This window comes from Phocoena phocoena, chromosome 19 (assembly GCF_963924675.1).
Source record: "Phocoena phocoena chromosome 19, mPhoPho1.1, whole genome shotgun sequence".
Taxonomy (NCBI): domain Eukaryota; kingdom Metazoa; phylum Chordata; class Mammalia; order Artiodactyla; family Phocoenidae; genus Phocoena; species Phocoena phocoena.
The window spans coordinates 20,919,307-20,937,730 of record NC_089237.1 but is presented as its reverse complement, the minus strand read 5'-3'; the positions used below and the strand labels follow the sequence as shown (position 1 = coordinate 20,937,730).

The following is an 18,424-nucleotide window of genomic DNA, read 5'->3' as shown; positions in this document are numbered from 1 at the left end:
CAGCCCCCACTACAAGCGGGACGGGAGCTCCATCAAGATCTGCTGTTGCCCTGAATCTGGTCCTTGCCATCCCCACTCCCATGGGCCTAGGTAGAGACGCCATCTGCCTGTTGCCTCCAGCCAGCTCTGTCTTCTTCCCTCCAGCCCACCCTACTCACACGAGTGAGCCAGAAAAGGGTAGGTGAGTCTGAGAATTGGTTTATTAAGAATGTCCCTTGCCACCCTCCTACCTTAAAATAGTTCTCAGTATCAAAAGAAGTTACAGGTCACCCAAGTCCCTGAGGTTGGAGTCTTAGCTCAGCGCCCTTACCCCCAGGGACAGGCAAGAGGGCAGAGAACCCCGACTCCTTGCTCCAGTCACAGACACTGCCTTCGGATGGAAAGTTTCTGCAGCTCCATATTCTGTCCTTGTGGAGCAGGAATGTGCTATGGCTGCTGGCAACTGGCAGGGGTCACCTTTACCAGGGTGTAGGTACAGCACGGCCCCTGCCTGCCTCTGGGAAGACCAGAAACCAGACCCAGCCAAAGCCTTCTCCCCTCCTCCCTCAGATTGCCCCCTCCCTCCCCTGGGTCAGGCAGTGGCAAAGGGGCTTAGCAGGCAGGACACTGGGGTAGGGGCTGGCCAACCATGTCTAGGCAAGGAGGATCCCCAGTTTTCTTCCTCCCTCTGCCTCCCAAGGGGCTGATTCTGGGGGAGATCCTGGGTTGTGCAGAAGCCCAATGAGGTTCATAAAGAGGGCGGCAAAAGAAAGGAACACATATACACACATGCAGCCTGGACACCCTTACCCCTGCCAGATCTTGGGGACACCCTGGCTTTCTGCCTGGCCTGGGGCTGTGTATAGGGTTGGTGCTCAGTAAATGGCTGTGGACATGATTTGATCCCCCCCCGCCCACTGTGTGGCATTCACACTGCCCTGCACCTCCACTCAGTCTCTACACGTTCCCCTAACCCACACTAACCCGCCTGCCCCCCAACACCACACTTCAGAACCACTCACATACATCCCCGCTCTCCACACTGCACAAAGCCAATGCTCACACACACTGCCCCCCCCCAGCATCCCAGACACCCCAGGCCCGTGCCCACCAGCCCGTCACCTACACACTTGGTCTCCCTTACGCACTCACGTGCGGGCTCCCAACCAGAAGAGCAGCACAGGGGCCAGAGGGATTCCTGTCCTGGGTTCTCTGGGGTCCTGGCCCCGAAGAGGGAGTGTGGGGAGGCCTCCTGGGGGTCTGACTGGGACAATAGTCTGGGTGAGGCTGCTCCCCAATCCCCACAGCTTGGTCCCTCTAGATCCCATGGGGAGAATGAGACCTGCCTTGAAACTTGGGCAAAGAGCAAGCATCTAGTGCCACCTAGTGGTGCCCCGGAGGAGGGCATGGGGGTAACAGAAGGGGACCCCACCGTATCCCCAAAGGCCTGTGGTACCTGGTCTCCCAGCTAGACAGATGGCTCTGGGAACCACCCAGGCAGTGAGGGGATGGGAGGAGGAAGGTGATGGGGAGGGAGAGGCAGCCCTCCTCTCGGTGGAGCTAAGAACACAGTTCCAGCCCTGTTCAGCTCCAGGGACCAGAGGGGTTGCCCATTTTCCAGCCCCAGATGTTATGAGGCCAGGTCTGAACTGACGCCAAAAACTGTGAGGGCCGTGTGGGGGTGAGCAAGGGGGTGGGCAGGTTACACGATTCTGGTCCCACACCCTCCATGTCCAAGTACAAGATGCTAAAAGGAAAAAAAGGCATCTCAAGGATTGGGGCGGGGACGGGGGGGAAGAAGGGGAGCCAGCAGGGAGGGACAGAGTCCCCAAGAGGGCAGACCCGCTTCCAGGGCCTTCAGTCCAGTTTGAACTTGGCCTCTGATTCCTTCAGCAGGTAGAGGCTGTCATCTTCCAGAAAGCTGTGGGCCAAGGGAGGAGCCCACTGAGGCACAGCTCTGAGAGCGTCCCCTGGGGGCAGGGTGGGGTGTTGCAGGCGAGCGGGCAGTGGGTGACCAGTGCACAGAGGCCTCTAAGAAGCAGGCAAGGACGGGCAGGGAGGAGTACCCACCTGAAGAAGAGGACGTGGACAGGGATGGTGCTGACGTGCCAGATGGCGTGGGCATCCAGGACCCAGAAGAGAGGCGGGAAGTCTAGCAGCTCGAGCAGGGACAGCCCCTGCAGCAGCAGGACCACCACGATGCACTTGTGCACATGGGGCAGCCGCTGCCGATTCCGCAGGCACCAGGTCAGCCACCACGCCGCGTTCACCAGGCCTGGGTGTGGATGGGGGCGGGGAGAGACTCATTCCCCGACCTCCTTCTCTCCTCCCAAAGTCTCTCCTAGCCCCCATGCTCTGTGACCCCAGGGCCCCCCTCAGGGGCTCCTCCCAACCTCCCCCCTCTCCCACCCCCAATTCTTTTCCCTTCCCTCCCCCTAAGGGTCTCTCTAGAAGCTCCTTCTCTGGGAACAGCACCAATGCCCACCTCCACCCCAAGCCAGCAGCTCTGCAGATGGTCCAGCCCCCCCAGAGACCCTGTCCCACCTCACCGATAGCCACATTGGCCGCCAGGTTGTAGCCATAGTCGAAGCGGACGAGGCTCAGGTAGGAGACGTGCGCCGTCAGCATTAGCAGAAGGAGGGCCCGGAAGGCACTGGCCACGGCCGGGCGCTGCAGCCCCACGGTCCTGCCCCGCCACCCAGAGCCGCTCAGATGCAGGGTGACCCGTCCCCGCAGCAGCAGCAGCGTAGGGGAGCCACTGCCCCCACCCCCATCAAAACAGGCTAGCAGGGCAAGCCTCCAATGCCTGGGGGCCTTTGCCAACCTCCTTCGAAAGAGCCAGGGCCCCTGGTCCCACCACAGAGTCCCTATCCAGAGCCGTCTGGAGCGTATGCACGTGCGAGATGAAAGCCCTGGGACAGCACCCCCAGCGGAGAGACTGGCGACCCCTTTCTGCCCCCAGGGTCCGATTTTGCTCCCACAGCAGCCAAGGCGGGCTCACCTGACACAGCACAGATAGACCGAGTGTAGGATGACAGTGGAGGCACAGAAGTAGTCCATTTTCTGAGGACAAGGAGAGCTCGATGAAGGACCAGTGTGTGGGCAAGAGGTGGTGGACAAGGCTTCATGGAGGGCAGGCTCCAGGGGGGACCCACTAGGGGTGGGGGCAGGGAGGGGTGGCAGAGGCCCAGCCAGAGTCTAACGTGGGAGTCCTAGGCCTACGGCTGGTGGGGACGCGTCTCGTGCTCCTTTTGTCTATTGCTGTTTTATGCCTGAATTCAATAGACTGACCCTTGTATTCACATACAATTTTTTAAAGAACGTGTGCTCAGCAGCGAGGCTTTAGCGGTATTGGTAGAGGGTGCCCGCCAAGACCCCAGAACGTAAGAGCATGGGCAGAATTCAGAGTGTGGTCTGGAGTTCAGCAGCTGTGGCTCAAGTCTGGACTGCACCCCTTCACTGGCTGCATGATGCTGGACGAGTGATTTCACCCCGTCCAAGGCTCAGCTGCCGCATCGGTTAAGAAGAGCCAATAATCACACCTGCCTCCCAAGGGTCAAGTGAGGCTCAAGTGCACGAATAGGTTTAAAACGCCCAGCACGGAGCAAGTGCTCCACAAACCGAGTCAGTACGAGAACTAAGAGAGAACTAAGAGCCAGCTCTGCCCCACCGCTCCTGGCTCCGCTGGGGACTGTCTCCAGCAGAAACGGGAGTGGGAGGGCGCTCACCTCTGTGACGTCGGTGTCCCTGGTGTGGAAGACTGTGGACCAGAACCAAGCATTGAGGGAGACCTGAGGAGGGAAGTGGCTGGTGAGTGTGGTGCCCCAAGGTGGGGAAGACCCCCCAGAGGGCTCACATCCATCTCACTTTGGGGAAAGGGATCTACAGAGCTGAGAAACATGCTTCCCCTGGGCCCTGGAGCCCATGGACTGGACAAACCCGTGTCCCTCCACCCCCACCCAGCCCGGGGCCGTCAGGCTCAGCTTCCCACCACCCTGAACCCCCAAGGCCACGGGGGCTGCAGCTGCCACAAGTTCCGGCCTGGCCTGGGAACCAGTTCCAGCAGAGTCAAGTTCCCTGGTTACTCAGTGGCTAAGACAACAGCCCCCGGGGAACCTCACCTCCTCCCCCAACTGGCAGGTGATGATGACAGCCCCACCCGGGCCAGGTGAGCCAGTGACCTCAGCCTCTGGTGGCGGGAATGAAGTGGGTGGGGTGGAGGGGCTCGAGCCAGCTTGGGGTGTGTCCAGAGCAAGCAAGCAAGGGAGGGAGATCAAGTAGGTCCCGCTGGGGCCAAGTCTCTGAGGAGGAGCCTGGCCAACGGAGCCCAACCTCCTCCCGGCTGGGCCGGCCCAACCCTCCAGGCCCAGGCCAGTGGCTGCTGCTCCAAGCTCTGGGAGGAGTAGAGGAGCAGGGCTGGAGGGGCAGCGGTGGGCAAGGGCCCAAGGGAACGCTGGAGGCCTTTCTCCTGGAAATTAACTGCGAGGAGAGCGCACAGATCATCTTGCAAATGAGGCCTGCCTCTTGTGGGAGCTGGTGCTGACATTTTTTTCAGGGACTGCTGTGTCCACAACAGAAGCCCAACGTACTGAAAGAAGGGTGGGCTGGGGTGGAGATACACACACTGGAGGGCTGGGAAACCAGCCAAAGGGAGAAACAGCCAAGGTCTGGCCTGGAACGCCCAGGAGGTGGGGACGGATGCACTAGGGTGGTACAGGCCTGCCGGAGATGGGTAAAGGCCCGGAGCTGCTCAGTGGGGTCCAGTATACCAGGAAAACTGGCCAGGCAGGGGACAGAGGGAGCAGGGTAAAAAGCCACTCTCCAGCCGGTATGCAGCAGGAAGGTCAGAGGGTAGGATGAGTTCCCTAATGCAGGCTCGAGGGGGCTTATGAGGAAACGGGAAGAGCAATGGGGTGGAGGCCAAAGCTGGAAGTCTCTGGAGGCTCGGGGATCCAGTGTAAGCCTGTTCGGCCTGGGTCCAGGGCTAACTCTCGCTGCTTACGCTTCTCATGACCTGGGCACAGGCTTTGTCCTTCTGGGCCCGAGCTTCCCCCTGGGACAAATCAGGGGCTGGTCAAAGTGATCCTTTGTCCCCTTTCCAGCCCTGATGTCAGGTGATCAGTCCAGGTCAGGCTGCTTCCTCCTTTGAGGACAGCCATCCTGTCCCATCCCTGGTGCTACCCCTTCCCCAGAGACAGCAATGGAGGCACGGTCCGGAGGCTGGAAAACGGGTCGTTTTCCAGAGCAGAGTCGTTTCTCAGACTCTGCTTCTGCAGAGTCTGTGGTACTCAGGGTCAGCGTGGGGAGAGAAGCAGGCCCGGGGCTGGAGACAGGGCCCAGGCGATCACATGGGCCAGGTCTCCTGGGCAGGCGAGGAACAGGGACACCCTTGGGGAAGAGTAGCCCTGGAGCCAACGTGAGGGGGAGGTGGTGGGGAAGGCAGCAGGGAATGGCGGCCAGCCAGGCCTCCTTGTCACCCATGGCAGGAAGGGGGAGGTGACAGGAGGACTGAACTAAGTGGTGGCTGGGGGTTGGGGGGGATGCACAGGGCTAGGGCTTAGCTCTATGGGATGGGGCTGGGGGCGGCTTGGTTCCCTGTCCAACTGCCTCCCCAGGGGGCCTTCCACTTACAGAGACCCACCTGAAGCCTGGACTCTGCACCCCTGAAAAGTCCCCTCTCCCCTGGGGAGTTTCCCATTATGGGGGGCTCCTCTTCTGACCCTCTCCACAGATTTGGGAGATAGTGTCATTAACAATGCAGGCCCTAGGGCCAGACTGCCAGGGTTCAAATCCTGCCTCTGCATTTCCTGTGTGCCCTTGGGCAAGTTATTTAGCCTTGCTGTGCCTCAGTTTTCTCATCTGTAAAATGGGAATAATCATAGTATCGCTAAGGATTTAATGAGCAATACAAGTACAGTGTACAGCACAGCGCCCAGGAACAGGGTTAAACGTTAGGAGTTACTTCTCCCCACCTAGTGGACCAGTGTGGGATCCTCACACCATTTCACAGACTTGAGGCCAAAGAGCCCAAGTCTGCCTCCCATTCTCCCTGCCGGCCAGGGAGGTCTAGGCCAAGAAGGGGTGGTCTCCCCACAACTGCCTAGGCTCATCCCATAGTTCCAGGCTGGGGGCAGGATGTCTGCAGCCTCCATAAGGAGATGGACTCTGGGTTCAAGTTCTGCCTCGGCCCCTGAAGAGCTGTGTGATCTTGAACAAATAACAGCTTCTCTGAGCCTCAGCTGCCTCACCTACAAAACGGGGTTCATAATAGCATCCACTGCGTAAGAGGGCTGTGAGGACGATGTCTGCAAAATACGGGGCGCAAAGAAGCCATTCAGTAAGTGGTGGCTGTTACTGTGGCCTGGCACACGCTAGGTGACCCAGAAATGTCAGTTTCCTTCATCATGTCCAGCGACTGACCCCCTAACACTTCCCTTCATCTGACACCCCCCCAACCCCCGCAAAGGTCACAATGTTCCAGGGCAAACCACAGGGCCCCAGGGTCTCTTGATTCCAGAACGCAGATGCCTCAGCTGTAGGAAGAGGCCCCTCCTCCCTGCCCCTGAGCCACTACCCCACCAGGATGCACCGAAGAGATGCTACTTCTCTTCACTTGAGTTTGTCATCAAGACTCAAGCGAAGGGACAGAGGGCCGTGGAAGGAAGGGACAGCCCAAGTGTACGGCTGCTCCCAGACTCCTCAGCCAAGCCTGAGTAGAATGAGGGGGCCGGGGGGATAACTGGTCAATCAGACAGGCCAGGAGGGCGATGGACGCCAAGAACTTTGTGTAAACACTGAGGAAAGGGGGAGGCGGGGCAGGTTGCCAACGAGGGTGGAACTGGTGGGGGACAAGGAAGGCTGGGCAGAGGGAGAGCAGGAGGCTGTTTCAGTCTGTTGGAAAATAGGAAAACTGAGACAAAAATATCACAGCCGTGAAACTGGTTGGATGCCAAGTGAGCCAGATCTGTCAGGAATTCGACCCCAGTACTAAGACCCAGTGCTCGGGGCTGTCATTGACACCACTGAGGTGGGGACAAGTGGGTCTTTAAATAGCTCGGTGTCTCAGAAGTGGGGGAGGCAGAATGTTAAATATGATGCCTGCTGCCATCCTGGGCCCCCCCAGAGGCCTCAGGCAGGGCAAGCCGGCCCCAGTTCACTCCTGAGAAAGGAATGGGCAAGAAGTGGAAGGAGACTAGAGAAGGGGGGCTTTTTCCACCATCAAAAAGGATCCCTTGGGCTTCCCTGGTGGCACAGTGGTTGGGACTCCGCCTGCCGATGCAGGGGACGCGGGTTCGTGCCCCGGTCCGGGAAAATCCCACATGCCGCGGAGCGGCCGGGCCCGTGAGCCATGGCCGCTGAGCCTGCGCGTCCGGAGCCTGTGCTCCGCGGCGGGAGAGGCCGCAGCCGTGAGAGGCCCACGTACCGCAAAAAAAAAAAAAAAAATCCCTTGATTTCTTGCCATTGCCTGTTCCATTGGCTCTTGTCTGACCGTAGGGAAGTCCTTCCTGAAGTCTAGCCACCATTCTGCTGTGGGCTTCCCCTGTCTCTTCTCACAGTTCCTTCAGCAGAGGTAGGGTACAGTTAGTGCCCACCTCCCTGAATCATCCTGCAGGGGCAGTCTGGGATTTCCCGGCACCCTCAGCCGCACCTCTACCCCTGAGGCCTTTCCTTGTTGGACGAAGGGCAGAGCACGGGTCTGGCCTGGCAGCTTTGGCAGAGAGCAGGGGCCCCTGATTCCACGAAGTCAAAGGTCTGTGGAGGGCAGAGTTTTGGAGGCTCCTCCAAAGCCTGGCTGCTGCCCAGCCTAAGTCCAGGTCTAAATGCCAAGGCAGGGGTTGACTTCTTGTGCCAAAGCTTCATTAGCTCTGCTAATTCCCGGAGAAAAAGACTGAGACCCACTCCCCTCCCCGAGACCTAAGCTGGAGCAGGTGGGGGGGGTCTTGCCACCCCACCCCACCAGAAATCAGGAGCCCCACTTGTTCCAGAAAACCCAGCCCACGACAAAGTCCACTGCCACACCCTCCACAGAGCTTGGGATCCTTCGCGCTTGCAAACATACACAGGACTGAAGATCAAGTGTAAAATCCAAACTGGATCATCAAAGGGAGTGTGGGCACTGAGACTCTGTCCCGCAAGGGCCTATTGGTGGCGTGAAGGGGGTCCCATGTCCCAGGACACCACATCCCGTAGGGCGCCCTGTGACACAGGCCCCAGGTATCTGTCCCCTCTCAACCTAACATCTCCTGATCTGTCCCTAAGGGTCCTTGGCCACGCTGGACTGCAGGGCACACCTGGGAGGTATGATCCTCACGAAGAAGGATGCTGAGTGGCACATGCCAGTGAGATGAAAGACCCAAGAAACAGGGAGATCAAGGCAAGAGCTGTAAAGTGACCACTGGCCTCTGGCGCGTGTCGTGAAGACAAACGCTGGGACCCTCAGACCAGCACGTCCACCCAGGGAGGCTCTGAGTTTAGTTCGGAGAGATCAGGCGGGGCTGTCCTGTGCTAACAGGGGCAGGGGCGAGGGGGCGGTAAAGCGGTGAGCCAGGCAGCAGTGTCCCTGGAAGAACCCCAAGGGAAAGGGGACGGGTGTACTGTCCTCAGTTTCCCCACCCTTCCTGCTTTCTTGGCCAGGACCAAATTCCCTTCTCTGTGTGAGGCCTAAAACAGGAAGTGGTGGCTCTATCCCACCCATGCCTGTGACAGGCTGGGCTGATGCCAGGGCCTTGCCTACACAAGAGTCCTTGCCTCTCAGCCTGGCACTTGGGGCCCTCTCTGTTTCATCTTAGCCCCCTTCGACTCCCTTTCACCCAGCCACGCTGTGGTCAGGCTGACCTTCCCAAGGTTGCCTGTCCAGGCCCCACACGACCAGCTTCTGCACCTTTGCTCCTGCTGTGCCCCCAGCCTGGAAGGCTGGAATCTAACCTCCTCTCCTGCCATGTGCACACATCTAAGCCTGACCAGGCCTACGAATCCCGGATGAAGCCTCTCCTCCTCTCTGGGCTTCCCTGAAAGACTTCTCCCCCAGACGATATGATCTCCCCACCTCACAGCTCCCAGAGCTCTCTCCCTGAGCCCTCCTCACCTCTGCCTCCATCCTGCCGCCCAGATTGGCAGGACCTGGACCTCCCACTTGGCTTAGCTCCTTGGGGCGGGGACTTCAGCTACCACAGGCGCTAACCTCTTTCTCCACCCACGGCAGATGCTCCATAAGCATTTCGCACAGCACATGGAGAGAGCCCAGAGAGGGACTAGGTGCTCAGGCCCTGGAGCCAGACAGCCCTGGGTGCCAGCCTGTCTTCACTATTCACTACCCTGTTAGCTGTTAACTTGGGGCAGGTTTTCCCCACTCTGAGCCTTCCACAAAGCTCACAGTGGTATTACAAGGATTAAGTGAGAAAATGTATGTACAGAACTGAGGACCATGCCCGTCACGTAATCTGTGTTCCATAACTGATAAAAATTATTAACGTCTATTGAATGGCAAGTGTTAGGGAGGAGCTACATCACCCAGAGGCTTAGCAGCCTCCTTGCTGCCCTGCTTCCGATCCCCATCCCTCAAGTCTGAGGTTTGGCCTGGACTTCCGGCACCCCAACACTATCGGCTTCCCCGAGGTCCTCAGAGATCTCAGGGTCGCCAGATCTAGGGGCGGCCTTCAGTCTCATTTTATTTGACTGAAGCAGAATTCAGGAGTATGGCCTACTCTCTCCTTCCTGTCCTTGTCCCAGGGCTCCCCCAAGCACACGATGGATCATTTTCCACCTCCCCCTCTGGCCACTCCTTCTGTCTCTGTTGCTGGCTCATCCTCCTCTATTCAGCCATTAAGTTTTCGGGTTCCTCGAGGCTCCATCCTAGACCCCTTCTCTTCTCACCAGGTTCCCCCCTGGTGACCGCATCCACAGTTTCTATCACTGTCTCCTAAGCAGAAGCACAGGGGTCATCCTTGATTCCTCTCTTCCCATCTTAGGTTATCCACACAGCCAAGAAGGTAAGAGTGTAGACTCTGGAGCCAGATGCCTAGATTCAAACCCCGGCTCCGGGGCAGATTACTTAACCTTTCCAGTCCTTGGTTTCCTCATCTGTAAACTGGGGACAATAATACTACCTACCTCATAAACTTGTTATGGTATTAACAAGGTTAACATTTATAAAACGCTTAGAACGGTGCCTGGCACACAGTAACAGCTATGTAGTTGTTTGTAAAATAAATACATTTAAAAAATTTTAATGTCACCTCCAAAACATAGCTCAAACATACTTCTCTTTAATACCTTCCTTCCCAAGACCCAGGCCACCTCTCTAGTCTCACTACTGTGCCCTATGCTAAAATTACCAACTAGGCCCCGCATCCACTCCTGCCCGCTCCAGCCTGGTCTCTACACAGTAGCCAGAATAGCAGATTATTCACGAAGCCCCTTCTCTCCAACCCTCATTGCTTCATGAGGCTTTGACCGTCGAGGTCTAAAGTGTTACTGTGCCTTCCAGGCTCTCCATCCCCATCCATGCCCAGGTTCCACCTGCTGCCCACCTGCCCACCCGCCTCACACCCCCTCCCAGCTGCCTGCCTGGTCGGTCTCCTGGCCTTTCAGGTCCTCATATAACCTGCAGTCTGTCCTGCCAGTGCACATTCACTCATCATTCTGATTTGACCTCACACACCCCTTCCTCAGGGAAGGCTTCCCTGGATTGCCCTGTACTGGTCTAGACCCCATCACACACCCCGACAGCAGCACACATCTATCCTCCACTGCACTTGTTCACAGCTGTCCTTTTACCTTCAATCGTGTGCTTATGTGATTAGTACCAGAGGGCAGGGACCCGTCTGTTTTTATATCCTTGTGGATCTCCTGCACCCAACAAAGTGCCTGGCACAGAGCAGGCGCTCGATACATGAACAAGAGGCTGCTTTGATGGCAGGAAGGTGAGTGAGGGTGGGCTGTTTCCCTGAGGCTTCCAGTGGTAGCTCTGGTCTAGAGACATCCACTGCCACCTCCTCCTCCCACACCCTCCCCCCAAGGTTGCTGTGGCCCCTGCCCCACAGTCCCTGCTTCTCACACAGCTCCACGCTCTGGATGCTGTCTCTTCTGACCAGCCATTCTGTGAAGCTCACAGCCCTCTCTGGATACTCAGATGGAACATATTTCAGCTTCTCCAGGGATGGTCTAAGACCAGACTGAACTCTAGATGGAGTGCTGTGGCTGCTACTGCCTCCAGGCCTCAGCTGGGGTTGACAGTGCTTTGAACCTTCCAGAGGGGTCCTTGGAAAGACCTGTGGTCCCCGCTTGCTCCCTACCACCCATCTCCCTTCTGTGTTTGTAAATTGCCCTGCTGGGTGTTTCAGCAGCTTCCTACTTCAGGACAAGAACAATGTTTCTTTCCTCTCTTCCACTCTCTCAAACAGCTTGACCTAGGACTCTGCTAGAAAGGGAAGGCCTGATTCAGTACCTTCCATGTTCTCCCCAGGCTCGACCATCCCATAGCTGCAACTTTAACCCTGGAAAACAGAGGGGAAGCTAGGTGGGTGATAATGGGGATCTAAGAGTTCCTCATTCCTGGGTGAGGGTGTTGAGCAGGAATCCTGCCAGGTTACCTACCCAAGCGAAGGCCACGCAGGTAGGGTACATAGGGGATGAGGCTGGCACGGAGGTGCGGTAGCGACAGAGCATAACCAGGCTGGCCAGGCCATTGAGGAAAGAGGCCACAGCAGAAGCTGGTTCTTGGAAGCACAGGAACCGGAAGAAGGGCCACTGAAAAAGGAACACACGGAGGGGCCTGAGGAGCAAGCAATGCCCAGTTGGTCCAACCTACCTCTGCTTGACCTGCTGCATCACCAGGCCCCCGGCCGGCTCCGCAGCTCTGGACCTTGGCCAAAGCCTCAGGGGCAGTCCCTCTTCAGATCAACAAGCTCCCCTGCAGTCCCTGGCTGAGCGTTATCCCTCTATCCTGGCCAGCACTCACAGCACTGGGAAGACCAGGCTGGGCAGTGTGGATGGCTCAGTATGGCCTGGTGGAAATAGCACAGACCTGCCATCTAGAAGACACAGGTCCTAATCCCTCCTCTACCACTAACCACAGCCCTCTGAGCCTCAGCTTACTCTGTGACAAACTGGGGAGAATAATTCTTGCCAACCCCAACACTCTAGAACAGGATCATATTGGATCAAAAGGCATCAGCAAGCTGTGTCTCGCTGGGCAATCTGAGGGGGTATTATTATTTTAATCCAGACTCCTACTGAAGAAGCAACAGAAAGTGTGCCAGGGGGATGCTCAGGGAATTTGTCTTTGTAGCAAGGTGGGCATCTCAACCACCCTAAACAGCCCAGGACCACTCCCTGGGGAGACTCCAAAGCCTCCCAGATCCTGTTACCTCAAATCCAGAGGCAGGACACATTGTTCCCATCTGATGATAATCAGCATGTTTTGAGAAAAACAGGTACCTGCCCCGAACACACACTCATCACCCCACACCCTGGCCTGCTTGGACAGCGTGGTCCAACTAGAGGCATCTTACTCCCGTCATCTACCTAACCCTGACCCTCCAACTCACCTTGCCATGGAACTGAGGCACTTTGTGACCTTCCTGGAGGTAGAGGCCAACGGTGACCCACATACACTCATACTTACAGTCATCCTGACAGGTCCAGCCTGAAACAGATAAATATGGCCTGGTGAACTCCCCAGCATAGGGAGGCACAGAGAGAGCTCGAATGGGGCCCAAACTCAAACACAGGCCAAGAGGTCCTGCAGGTTGGAGAGAACCAGAAGAAATCGGAAAATTCTAGCTTCCCGCTTGGATGGATGAGAGATGGTGTAAAATATACATAAGGGAAAGGCATGTGTGTGCATGTGTGTGTGTGTTTTAGTGGGTAGGAGTGTACAGTGAGCAAGTGGAGATGCTTCTTCTCTTTTCCTTTCACCCAAGACGGAGACTTTGGCATCTGATGGACTCATCTGTGGATACCTGGGTTTACGTTTGCCTTTCCTGAACACAGGATTTTCTCTCGCTCACCAGGGAGAAACCCTTGCCGTTTACACCCCATCTATGAAAATGAAGCCCAGATTCTTCAGTCTGACTTTTAAGGCCCCATATTCCCTTTCTAACTTTATTTCCCACTACTCCTTTTCATGCACGCTGCTCGCTGAGTAAACCAAGCTGCTGGATGTGTCCATATCTGTCCAGGGCCTCCACTCTCTGTTCTTTCTGTCTGGTATGCAAAGGGATAGTAAAGAGAAGAAACATGTAGTCAAACAGGCCAGAACTAAAAACTCCACTTTACCACTTACTGGCTGTATGATTTTGGGCAGGACACTTAACCTCTCTGAGTCTCCCCATCTGCAAAAATCAGGTTAAGAGAATTGACCTCAAAGGGTTGTTGTGAAAAATAACTATTTTGACACCTGCCACAAAGTAAGTGCCCACTATGGCCACAGGCCTAGATTTAATGCATCCATCCAGAAGCCCTTCCTCTCGAATGTTCCAAGATAATCACTGCCCCCACCTCCTCAAAGCCAGAAACGATTCCCTCCTCCCTATTACTTAATCTAAGAGTCCTTTGGGGCTCAAATCATCCTCTCCCTTGCACTTGAGAAGGCTAAAGTCCCCTTGGGGACTGTGAGCCCTGAAGTCAGGACCCTGGTCTGATTTCATTGTCCTTCCAGGTCTTTGTACCCAGGAGGTAGTAAATGCCCATTTGACTGACTAAATAAAAAGTAAATGAAGCTCCTGGTTGACAGACTATAATCACTCCGGGGTTCCACTCACTCACACTCTCAATGGACCCGGGGGAGGAACTAAGGTACAGATTGCAGAGCGGTCTTCGGGGGCGAAAGGGGCAGGGCAAGTCCAATGGGCGGGGCCTATCGCGGGGTGGGGCTTACCTGCTAGGCTCATGTAGATTGGCTGGCGGGAGCGGAAGTGCTTCAGTGCGCCCCCCGAACAGTTCCGCTCCTCGCACCGCAGCACGCAGTCGCGGTACACCGGCTCGCGATCGCCCTGGGAGCCGCTTGCTAGCGCGGCTGCCCCAACCAGCAGCACCAGCCGCACCGTTCGCCCAGCCATCCCTTCACCCTGGCCCTCCGCCGGCGGAGGAGCTTAGGAGTCTTCACTTCCGGAGTAACCGGACGTGCCTTGTGTTCTTTCATCTACTCTCCGCTGAAGTCCACCCCCGTTTAAATAAACGTTCCCGGAATTTTTTGGGCGCCTGCCCCGCCCCTCGCCTTAATGTTATCTGCATGTAACAGACGTCAGGGTTAGGGGAGGGGAGACACCAGGTGGGTTAAGAAGCAAAATAAAGTGGTATCTTATCAACATCCGTCTTCTTTCTTTTCCAGGGCCTCTTTATTTCAGGTAGGGCTAGTTTTCTGTCCCCAGCCCTGTCGGGTTTCCACTCCCTAAGGTACCCGGAACTGTCCATTTATCTCCATCTTCACTGGCACCGCCACCCTAAAGACATCATCGTCTGTCGCCGAGGCAGCCGCATTAGCCTCTTAACACATCCCCCTACTTCTACTTATACCCCTCCAGCCCGTGCTCTATTTCCAAAAATTCAAATTTGACCATGTCATCCTTCTTCATAAAATACTGGCTCCCACTTGCCTCAAGATAAAATCATAACTCCACAAGCCCTGCACGATCCGGCCCCTGCCTACTGGTCTCCCTCACTCGTCTGCCCCAGGCTCCCCTCAAGGGGTCATGTCTCTCAAGCCCCGTGGCTCTACCTCGTCTGTATCACTCTTGCTATCACTCCTGCTGATTCTTTTAGTCTCAACTTAAACACTACTTCTGGGGGTGATAACACCTGGAGGGTGCTATAACATACAGTGGTCTCTTTGTCTTGTTTACCACTCTACTACCAGCACTAGTACAGAATTTACCTCAGGGTAGGCACTCGCTAAGAACGCGTTGTTTTTTTGTTTGTTTTTGTGTTTGTTGTTTTTTTTTTTAAAGTAAATGAACAACGTAATTCATCGTAAGAATTTGGGCGCCAAACCAGGGCTGTCAAATCACCAGTGTGATTCAGACCACGCTGAGATAGGAGAGGTGTCCTGTTTCAAGAAAAATTAACAGGAGGATCTTTGGGAATAGAACACTCGCTTTAATATCACCCCTCCTCCCCACACTACCACCAGCACAAACACACACACCCGTCTCATTGGCGCATTGACGCCTTGTAGCTAGATGCATAATTAGTGTGTGTGTAGATTAATGACTGCCTTTCCTCTTCTCCACTCTCTTCACCCCTGGTCAACTTTTTATCTTGGGAGGTGGAATGAGCTGGAAGTAAAACTGGATTTGGATTCTGTTCATTCACACGTTTGGCAAACATTTCCTGAGCACTTAGCCCTAGCACCAAGGTGGCAAGGCATAACTCCAGGTGGCACCATTCATATTGTATGTTCTGTGAATGGCGCTCAGGGGTGCTTCATTCACATTATATTTTCTGTGAATGGTGTCTCTTCCAGTTAAATATAACATGAATAGTGTCCCCTGGAGTTGGGCACCCAGTTGATACTGACTGGGAAGCTGAAATGAACAAAACAACCACTCAGCCCTCCAGGAGCTGATGGAAAACAATAGAGTGCTAATACTACTTTGCATCCGATGGATCGTTTCACTTTTTTTTTTAATCTTAAATTTTTATTTTTTAGTTTTTAATTGAAGTATAGTTTATTTACAATTTTGTGTGATAGATCAGTCCTTTTATAATACATTATTTTATTTTGTCCTTACTATAACGCTTGGATGAACCTTTTTATGAGGATCCCCATTTAAAGATGAGGAAATTTAGAATTAAAGAGGATGAAATATGGACAAAGCAGGAATTCTCCCTTTGAGAGAACACCAAGGTAGAAATAGAGCTCTTTTAAAACTTTTAAGATTCCAATTTTGGAAGCCTCATCCTATATTATATCAAACATGTAAAAATGTGGCAACACCCACATTAAAGAAATTTATAAGTAACTATATATAGTTGAATTGAGTTGCTGTAAATAGTTGACATAGTGTTACATTTCGTACATTTTTAATAAATATTAATTTTTTTGTAGTTTTCTTATCGTATTTTGGAGCTAACATTGAAAATTTGTTCATGTCTCAAACATTTCATAGGTCCTTGAAAACTCATGGCTACCTGATGGAGAAAACAATCCTATGTTAAATGTGGAGAGGGCGGTGGAGACATCTGTCATGTTGTCCTGGTGGGAGATGAGGTGTTGTTTCTCTGGGACATCTCTTGAGAGTTTTGCCTGCCAGAAGAGCCCTACACAATTACCAGGCTTCTCCATCTCCCCACTTTTCAACACAGAGACCCTCCTTTCCTTCCCCACAGAGCCCCCTCAGCTTAATCTGCTTCCTACCTTGCATTTGGTTTCTTATGTGAGTCACAGCCTGCAAAGTCATTGATTCATTCCTTCAACTCAGGCTTATTGAGCCCTACTGGGTGTCAGCCATTGCACTAGGAAAAAAATAGGTGAATCAGAAATACTTCCCAGTCCAGGGAGGAGAAAGACAAAGCAAACATTATAGTGTGCTGAGGGCTCGTAGACAAACTGACCATACTCTTAGAATAAAAATGGGAGGATAGTCTACAATGAGGGTTCCTAATTCGTCAAATATGTATTGCAGTTTACCATGTGCAAGTCTCTGGGGACAGTGATGAACTAGGTGCCATCCTTCTCATGGTCAGAGGAGGGAGACAGACAACAAATGAGTACCAAATAAAAGACTAAGATAATTTCACTCCTAATGTAAGAGCACATTGGTATGATCACTATGTAGGATCATTTAGCACTGTGTTAAATATACATACCCTGTAACCCGGTAATTTACATAGACTCTCTAACCAGCGATTTCTCTCCTAGGTATATCTACACAATCTCTAGGTATACCTACGCAAGTGCAGAATGGGGTAAGTACAAAGCTGTCCATAGTAGCATTGTTCATTATTTTCAATAGCAAAAAAAATAAAAAAGAATGGGGCAGATTTATAATGTCCTGACATAGAAAAGCCTTCATGATAGTTTTGGTAAGTATAAGAACAGTGTGTGTGTTTGTGTGTGTGTGTGTGTTTACACATCACCTCATGTGAGGAAAAATAAGAGTATATATTATGTTTGTTATTTTAGAGACTGTATCTAGAAAGATATATAAGAAAGTGGAAATAATTGTTGCCTCTGCAGAGAAGGGGAATTGTGTGTCTGGGTGACAGGGAAGTGAGGGACATTTTTTATTCTTTTACTTTGAAAAATTTGTGCCATCTGTGTATGTCATCAGTTAAAAAGAAAGAGAAAATGTAAAAAAAAAATTTCATGTAGTCACAAGCATTGAGTTATATAATTGGATAACATAAGTGAGGGAGGGAGGGCAAGGGAGTGGGGAGGGAGGTGGAGGCTACATTGGATTGGGTGGTCAGAGACTTTTTGAGAAAGTGACAGTTGAACTGAAACTCTCATGACCAGAAGGAACCAGCCCTGCTAACACCTGGGGGCAGATTGTTCTAGGCTGAGGGAACAGCCAGTGCAAAGGCCCTAAGGCAGGAACAAGTTTGTCATCTTTGAAAAATAGAAAAGAAGGCTGCATGGATGGAAGGCTGTGAGACTGAAACAAAGGCCAGAGACCAGATTCTAGAAGGTCTCAGGTCACAGGGAAGAGTTTAGGCAATGGGAAGCCATTAGGAGGTGTTTTAGCACCAAAGCGAATGAAATGATCTGATTTATGATTAAAACATTTACTTTTTTAAAAAATTATTTTTATTTATTTATTTATTTATTTTTAATTGAAATGTAGTTGATTTACAGTGTTGTGGCAATCTCTGCTGTACAGCAAAGTGACTCAGTTATACACAGAGACACATTCTTTTTTTACTATTCTTTTCCATTATGGTCTATCTCAGGATATTGAATATAGCTCCCTGTGCTATACAGTAGGACCTTGGTGTTTATCCATTCTAAATGTAATAGTTTGCATCTACCAACCCCAAACTCCCCGTCCATCCCTCTCCCTCCTCTCCCCCTCCCCCGTGACAACCATAAGTCTGATCTCTATGTCTATGAGTCTGTGTCTGTTTTGTAGGTAGGTTCATTTGTGCCATATTTTAGATTCCACATATAAGTGATATCATATGGTATTTGTTCTCTTTCTGACTTACTTCACTTAGCATGATCATCTGTAGTTGCATCCATGTCGCTGCAAATGACATTATTTCGTTCTTTTTTATGGCCGAGTAGAATTCCATTGTATATACGTACCACATCTTTTTTAAAAATTATTTTATTATTTATTTATTTATTTAATTTTTGGCTGTGTTGGGTCTTCGTTTCTGTGCGAGGGCTTTCTCTACTTGAGGCAAGCGGGGGCCACTCTTCATCGCGGTGCGCGGGTCTCTCACTATCGCGGCTTCTCTTGCTGCGGAGCACAGGCTCCAGGCGCGCAGGCTCAGTAGTTGT

The 18,424-nt window shown here is 53.1% G+C and overlaps 1 protein-coding gene across 5 annotated transcripts; it reads right to left on the bottom strand.

Moving 5' to 3' along the window:
- Nucleotides 1–182: 182 nt before the first annotated feature.
- Nucleotides 183–14,047, bottom strand: PGAP3 (post-GPI attachment to proteins phospholipase 3). Of its 5 annotated transcripts, XM_065896995.1 has the most exons (8): nt 13,859–14,047; nt 12,528–12,625; nt 11,575–11,727; nt 3,708–3,770; nt 2,981–3,042; nt 2,529–2,665; nt 2,050–2,254; nt 183–1,900 (listed from the first exon to the last, which is right to left on the bottom strand). In XM_065896995.1, exons 1-8 carry the CDS (start codon nt 14,037–14,039, stop codon nt 1,837–1,839), a joined length of 963 nt encoding a protein of 320 aa, XP_065753067.1. In that variant the 5' UTR covers nt 14,040–14,047; the 3' UTR covers nt 183–1,836. The 5 variants fall into 5 exon arrangements, with proteins under 5 accessions (XP_065753067.1, XP_065753068.1, XP_065753070.1 ...); XM_065896996.1 differs by lacking the exon at nt 3,708–3,770 and having other exon boundaries at nt 1,837–1,900; nt 13,859–14,039; XM_065896998.1 differs by lacking the exon at nt 11,575–11,727 and having other exon boundaries at nt 1,837–1,900; nt 13,859–14,039.
- Between the last annotated feature and the right edge of the window lie 4,377 nt (nt 14,048–18,424).

Bases quoted from the DNA above. Each gene is read 5' to 3' on its own strand.
- PGAP3 (XM_065896995.1), bottom strand. From the start codon at position 14,039: ATGGCTGGGCGAACGGTGCGGCTGGTGCTGCTGGTTGGGGCAGCCGCG. The intron at 2,666-2,980 runs GTGAGCCCGCCT...GTGGCGGGGCAG, and splicing joins GTCTATCTGTGCTGTGTCAG to GACCGTGGGGCTGCAGCGCC. The intron at 1,901-2,049 runs GTGGGTACTCCT...CTTGGCCCACAG, and splicing joins GTCCACGTCCTCTTCTTCAG to CTTTCTGGAAGATGACAGCC.